We start from the raw sequence: 7,656 nt of genomic DNA on the forward strand, positions 1-7,656 counted from the left end.
TCACTTTGTGACTTTTAAAATTTAACAGTCAAATTATGTAATCAGTTTCATTTTTTTATGATACCATGTAATCAGTTACATTTTTTTATGATGGGACGAATAGTTCGTGGTGGTAAGTGACACGCCCTGCCCATAGCTGTTGCAGTGCCACACAAGAGCTTTAAATCGCAAAGAACTGAGGGGCACTGCCACTGCGCCGGACATCCTGAGTTGAAAACTCCCATGTGCTTGTAATTTCATCAGCACCCTTACCCTTCAAAACCGGAACGCAGCCATGCTCACATTATTGCTTGGTGGTAGAAATAGGTAAGGTGGCAGTACTTCCCTGGACAAACTCTTTCACAAGGACGTCTACTGCTACCGAAAACTAAGCGCCGTACTGAATAAAGAAACATTTACGCCATTCACATATTACCCAAGTAGGTTTAGTATTCTCTAGTGTCAAACATATTAATAATCATATTCAATACATGAACAGTAAAATACTTTTCGTAATCAGTAAAAAAAATGTTAATGACATCTAAAATCGAACCCACAGCCCCCACCTACTACTAACCACTGAACCAGTAGCACAATTAACAGCAGGTTCCCGTAGAGCGAGAAGGGACGAAAACAAAACATTCCGATACAGTTCCCACTATTCGCAACACCTATGCAAGAGCGAGATAGCTATATTTTATCACCGCTTTTTATAAACAGGATGAATGGGGAGCATAGGTAATTTAAAATTTGCTGTTACGGGAGCATAGTACGTCCGACATTAGTTAGTTAATCGTCGTCGCGGACGAACGTGCGGGCAGGTAAAGAGAAGTGAAGTGCTGTGAATATGCCGTATAGTGAAGATGATGATTCCCAAACTGGGATATCGGAACCTACGCAAGGAATGTCAAAGGCTGAATTGCGGAAGGTAAATAATAAAGTGCAGATTTCGTGGCATAAAAAAATTACTTATTTTCGTTCTAGTAGGGTATCTAGCTACTTTAAAAAGGTTGTAGAATAACGCATATTGCATAATTTTACCTAGTGTTGTACTATTTCCTTAAGGAGACCCGCGTCCAGTAGTGAAACGTTTTAACTGTGATGCAATACAATAATGAATAACGTGTACCACAGACAACCATACAAATTATCTGGTCTCAAACCAGGGAATTCCCTGTAGTACCAGAGCAACGGAATTCGCTTTGGGACACTTCCCGGAACATCCAGACCAGAACCAAAGAAAAGTTAGTTTCCTAAATTGATCCTGACGGGAATCGAACCCGAGACCTCCTCATCCAGTGCCCACTGACCAAACCGTTGGGCCACCGAAGTCGTCAATTTTTTTAGTCTTCAATGGAAAACAAGTATGTAAATAAATAAATAATGTGCCTCTGTAAATTGATTAATGTTAAAATTCGCGAAATTTCAGACCAATAAACCGATAATGGAGAAGAAGCGGCGCGCGCGCATTAACAATTGCCTCAATGAACTCAAGGACCTGCTTGTGGATGCTATGGATAAAGATGTACGTTTTGCTGCACATGCAACTTTGTTTAGCATTAACTTTTAAAATTTTAAATTGTTTTAAATAATTATTATCATATTGGCTGAAGACCCACGTTGGGCACCATTCAAAACATCTAATATGACAAATTGATGTCAATATCTTGTGATACGAGAGAAATAAAATACTTTACATAAAAGACTTACAAGATACCAATAAGAAAATAAGCATTACTTTCTGTTCATTCTTATTCTATTCCAGCCCGCCCGTCACTCAAAATTAGAAAAAGCAGATATCCTCGAGCTTACCGTGAAGCACCTCCAAACCCTTCAAAGGAAACAATTAGCAGCCGCCATTGCTGCAGACCCAGCAGTACTGCACCGCTTTAAATCCGGCTTCGGGGACTGCGCCGTCGAAGTTAAGAGATACCTTTCCCGTCTCGCCAGCGTACCAACAGGCTTACGTCATCGACTTGGCAGCCACTTGCACAGCTGCTTAAATGGAATGGAATGTTTGAACCCTGCGGATTATCCACCACTAATCCCAGATCCTTTAAGACTGGACGACGATAGACAAAGGCATAGTGCCTTCCACTACGTAAGATCCACCAAACCAACAAGTCCACCATTAAGTCCTATGTCTTGTGACTCTGCTTGTGACTCTTCTACAGAGATGGAAACACCACCTCGTCCCGTCCAGACTTTCCCCTTCCCAACCCCACCAAGCAGATCTGCCTCTGATCAAGACTCAAGCCCGGAAACGCAAAAACCTACAGTTTCGTCAACAACAATATCCCCTGAAACGCTGAAACAAGAAGCTTTGAGAAACAAAATGTATATGGAACCGTTATCGATTGTTATAGACGTCGAAAACTACAAAATAGGTATTGATGCTTCACCAAAAAGGGCTGTGGATTATTCAATGAGGAATAAGCTTAAAAGGCCAGTTGTTGACGTATCAGGGCCGACACCAAAAGTGATCAAACTTGAAGAGAAGCCAGTAAAATTTCCAAAGATTGAAAAAGTTCATGAAAAACGAAAAAGTCCAGAGAAATCGGCTTTTAAGCGAGTTCCCGAACGAGTACCAGCGTATCCGGAAAGAAAATTAACCCTTCCGGAAAGTATTGTGACACCTGCACCTTATGAAAGAACAATTCCTGTTATAAGATCTGTGATAAGTCATACAGCGGAATCCCTGGCGCAACCTTCGACTGTTAAAGTAGAGGTCAGTGTGAAAGAAGAAGTCAAAGAAAAGGGCGAAGCAGATACTAGTTCAAGGTCATCCGAACAGGGGAGTTCGAATAACTCCGAGATGTGGCGACCTTGGTGATGATTTAATAACATTGACACCATTCGGTATTCTATAGATGGGTTGTTTGTTTACATAGTGTTATATACCTACGAGTATATAAACTACACGTGATATACTATGACAATGTACGTGATGTACATAGCTTTAAGAATGTACCAGTTTGGTATAAAAGTTTTTGATTTAATTATATTATAATAAATATACAAATTAGTTATTAAAGAGTTACATTTGATTTTTCTTGGAGCGTATTTATTTTTTCAAAGTCTAAGTCAAATGATCTTCATTTCATAGGTAAGCAAAGTACACTTGAAATCGTCATACTGATTAAACTCTACAGCTCATTCGTAAGACAGATTTTCTTGAGAAGAATGAGCATTTGAATACATTTATCATTACAATATTTAATTTAAACATCTTAGGGTCGCATTCTAGAACTCTACTCAATGCTCAAGTTAGGATTTGAGTATGGTTTAAAGCACTTGATATCATACTCAAGTCCCTGCCATTAGGGTCGTATTTCCAGTGCTTGTGTTGCCAGTGCAATCCAGACTTGAGCATTGAATAGAGTTCTAGAATACGACCGTTAGTTTCGTACAGCAACCTATATTTTTTTCTATAACTTATTTCATATTCTCTATACTAAAGGATTAAAGAATCAAAATCAAGTATTTGAAAAATTAAAGCATATTTATTGGCAAGCACATCACATTGACAACAAAAACAAACCTGACACTCGAATAAAGAGTGAATAAGAAAGCCCAAATATACCGACTAGGAATCCACATTGTAGCTGGCAATTGTGCTAGTTATTGAACTAGCATGCAATAATATGCCAGCTATACATTGACTTACGTCAATGCAGCTATAAGCAATTATGGCACAATGAGTTTGCCAATCAAAATCGTTTGCAGTTTTATTTGTTATCAGAAATGGTGACCCTGGTAAGTTTGATATCAAGGTTCATGTAACATTATTTTTCTCAAACATGCTCGGAAATGTTTGCGTTACTTTCAAAAAACGAACACGGAAAGTTTGTCATTTATGGACTATGTGACTTCTTCCCGGTCAAGGCCAGAAAAGTAAGTTTGAAAATCCATTACTGTCCTCTTCTCTAAACTTTTAAATGTACCTACTAATAACGAACTATGCAAACAGGCAAAAGAAAAACTCACAAAGCCAACTGCCCAGTGTTTATTTATAACTGCGAGAATTAAAAATACCTATCTGTACTGCTTACTTAAAAAAAAGAAAATGGCGGTAACACATAAAGTGTTTTGATATTGTATTGTTTTTTCGTCTTTTTATTTTTGGTGGCGAAAATGAGTGCCAGTGAGGAAAGCGATAACAAAAGTACAGTAATAAGATACATCCACCTCTCTTTAGTATTTTATTATTTCCTCGCATTGTTTGAGAAAAATTCTATACATGCCTCGGTGGGAACGGGCATTGCTTGACTCGGGTTACCTATCAGTTGTCCGAAATGACATTTCCCAGAAATAGCGTTTGGTCGAAATTTTATAACCTCGAAAGTAATTTTGAGAGGAAAATGTTTTTCTTTTAAACCTAACCTAACCGAACCTAATCGTGTCTTTGCGATAAACATTCAACATATCCTGAAAGAACAACTGTTTCGTTATAATTCGATTTTCGGTGTAATGAAAATTCGAACAAACGTTATTTCGGAGAAAAAAATTTTCGACTTTGTGATAGGTTACCCTTGACTCGTATTAATTACAAGGCTTTGCTGGCGCTCGTCCTTGTAACTCTTGCTCGTCCAGCAATCCCTTACTTCCCGGCCTTTGCAATTAAGTATTTTTGTGAAATTATTCAACTAATTTGTTATAGTTAATACAAAGATCGAACAGAAAGAAAAATTCCTTCTATCCGGCTGGACTCGAACCAACGATCTTACCTTACCATGGTTGAATTTCTGCCTTTTTTTTCTTTGGTCATTCAAAGGTTCATATTGTCAGTAAAAATTACTGTTGGCCTTGATTACATACAACTTATTATCCTGCACTACGCATAACGCAAAATATATATATATAGGTATTCAGATATCACTAAAAGGGAAGAGATTCCGTGGCGATATAATTGGGCATACCCTAAATCTAGCGCCACAGCTATCGAAATTAAGCAACGTAATTTCAGCGCTTACCATTTCTTCCCAACAAAGATTAGCGAGTCTGCTATTTCTATGGCAGTTGTTCTCTAGAAACTTTACAACAACGTTGATCATTGAAAGCAATTGGACGGTGACTAAATTACGTGGCAGATTTTTGGTAAATGTGGCACTGGACTAATTATTATCTAAGTGTAATAAATAACGTGGATCTAATACGCATACATAAATAGTCATAATGTGATTGGACGAAGTATAATTTGTTAGGCACATATCGTTTAGCACGAAAGGACATAACTTACAGCTTTGACGGAAAAATATTATTTACATTTAATTTAATGTTCTATGTTGTACTGTAAATAATTCATTTTTGTCCATGGTAACTTACGTACCTTATAATCGGATTTTTAGAGATAGCAAACAGCTACTAATGTTAGTTCGGAAAATAATGATGCCATGGTTTTTGTAATGTATTTAGATTCAGTTCTTAATTAACTCACTAAAATAGATTCCGTCAAAAAGAAATGATTATTTATTATTGTACAATAATGTGCAAAAATGGCAGTACCAGGTGGCACTCTCAGGGTTGTGGCAGGCAATCGAATTCCGGTATGAATAAAAAAGGGCGAGTTCAATGTGGTACCAAGCCGCTCTGAGATCAAATCCAATTGGACAACCTTAATTAAGAAATTGCCATTTAATCAGGTTTCCTTATTTTAAATTCTAGTAATAGGATATTCGACACATTACGAAAATAAAATCGAATGCTTTTCATTAGCATTAAAAATAAATCGATAGTGAAATATGACATTATAACTGAAATTGATGGATAAATAGTAATAGACATTCTGAAAACAGGATTTAGAAAGAACTGGCAATACTTTTTTGTGACGTCATACATTCATGGCGCCAAACCAGCTGTATAAATTACAATTGTACCTAAAAAGGGACGGATGACTTTTTTAAAGTAAAAAAAAAATTACAGTTAACCTTTGGTGCTGGTAGAATACAAGTATCGTAATTTTTAAAAAGCTTACGAATTTACAAGGTATAATATACAAGATGCTAACAAATTAGGTACTTTTCAAGATGCTTTTTATAGTCAATTATAATAGCCAAATAAGAATAAGTGGTTTTAATATCAACTTTTCGAGAAATTTAAAAAACTAGTTAATCAAAATCTGTTTAACTTGTTTTTAAACTGTTAACTTTTACTAGCCACTTCATGATTAAAATTAAAAAGAATAGTTATGGATACAAAGATCGAACACACAGAAAAAATTTTTCGATCTGACTAGACTAGAACCTGCTTCCGTAGCCGCGGTGAGGCAACAGATTCTGGTTCGAGTTGAGATCCCTTTTTGTTTGTTCGATCTTTTTAAACAAACTAATGTAGTATTTTTACAAAAAAAATAATATGATGCAAAACATTATGATATTCAATATAATAAATAACGTAACAGAATGTCAACAGGCGGCGACGTCAAACTTCTTGACAGTAAAATACTCATATTTGGACAGTTCTTTGTTAAAATGATTAAAATCGCATAAAAATATTTTTGATTTGTATAACGATTTGATCCGTCTTTTAAATCGAACCGTACCTAATTTGTTACCACCTTGTATAGTATAACGACGTAATGAAAAGAATAAATTGAAAATATTATTAATACTTATTAATATTATCGTATTCAATAAAATCAATACTAAAATTGTAAATATTGTTGTAAATGTTAATTGACATTGAAATATACTGGCGAATTTCTTGGCTAATGACATTAGACCAAAGCCTTAGCTTACAAAAATCGAATGCATACCAGCTCTACGTCCGCTGGTATAGCGCACACATCGAACATTGGTACAAATACAACCACTAGAATATGTCAGACTACTTATGTTTAAGAAAATCTTTCCTCTGTTGTTGGAGCTTCTGTTCCAGCAGTACGATCTTTTCCTGGTACTTGGCAGCTTCTCTGGTCAGTGCCTGAATGGCAGAGTCCTTGCGAGCCACTGCCACTTTCACCCTGAAAAATATCATTCACATCAATTAGACATATCGTTCCTTAATACAGTAATAAGGGTGCCAGACAATCACACCAATCACATGGAATGTGTGATAAACCTCCCCGTGACATATTTATTTCAGTTGATAAAGCTTTGTTGCCATTTTTATTTTTTTATTGCGAATACTGAATCGGTAATATGCCGTATGTCATTCGTTCTTTTGTTTGATTGGTTATGTACTGTTGTTATACATTTTGAAGAACAAGGATAACGATATGAAATTGCGTATACAGTATCTGTGTCGTTTGATTATTACCGCGAAAACGACGAAACAAGAAAACTAGGATATTTTCCATACCGTGAGCACCAAGGCAACGGAACTAACGGATTACGGAAATTACCAAAAAAACCCAGGCCAGACCCAATTTAATACAGTTTGTTTCCCAAATTGCTATTGAACATGGGACCTACTAATCTGGCGCCCACAGGGCTAACCGTCAAGCCACAGAGGTCGTGAAATGAAAGTAAAGGACGTAAATTACAATGTTCTTGAATACAAATTATATACAGGTGATTGCAAGGTTGTTATCATTTCTAAAATGCTTAAAAATAATATAGCGGTGTTATTTGTATAGTCAAGACCACATCAAGCTTGACGCTTTGGACTTTAGATTGTTCTTATCGCAAATGGCATACAGTGTGTGTGTGTGTGTGTGTGTGTGTGTGTGTGTGTGTG

The 7,656-nt window shown here is 36.5% G+C and overlaps 2 protein-coding genes across 2 annotated transcripts in view; one reads left to right on the forward strand and one right to left on the reverse strand.

Moving 5' to 3' along the window:
• The first annotated feature begins 790 nt into the window (after positions 1–790).
• On the forward strand, positions 791–2,827 carry LOC113235850 (hairy/enhancer-of-split related with YRPW motif protein 1-like). Its single transcript, XM_026471771.1, has 3 exons — positions 791–907; positions 1,409–1,504; positions 1,745–2,827. The coding sequence occupies exons 1-3, from the start codon at positions 827–829 to the stop codon at positions 2,810–2,812; spliced, it is 1,245 nt and encodes a 414-aa protein (XP_026327556.1). The 5' UTR covers positions 791–826; the 3' UTR covers positions 2,813–2,827.
• A 3,849-nt stretch (positions 2,828–6,676) lies between these two features.
• Positions 6,677–7,656, reverse strand: part of LOC113235657 (reticulocyte-binding protein 2 homolog a) — a 14,221-nt gene continuing 13,241 nt past the window's right edge. Inside the window, exon 16 of the mRNA XM_026471485.1 lies at positions 6,677–6,940. Within this exon, the coding sequence (XP_026327270.1) occupies positions 6,805–6,940 (136 nt within the window). The 3' untranslated portion in view covers positions 6,677–6,804. The remainder of the gene's footprint in view (positions 6,941–7,656) is intronic.

The sequence above is a fragment of the Hyposmocoma kahamanoa genome, unplaced genomic scaffold (assembly GCF_003589595.1).
Source record: "Hyposmocoma kahamanoa isolate Upper Pololo Valley unplaced genomic scaffold, ASM358959v1 88, whole genome shotgun sequence".
NCBI classification, from domain to species: domain Eukaryota; kingdom Metazoa; phylum Arthropoda; class Insecta; order Lepidoptera; family Cosmopterigidae; genus Hyposmocoma; species Hyposmocoma kahamanoa.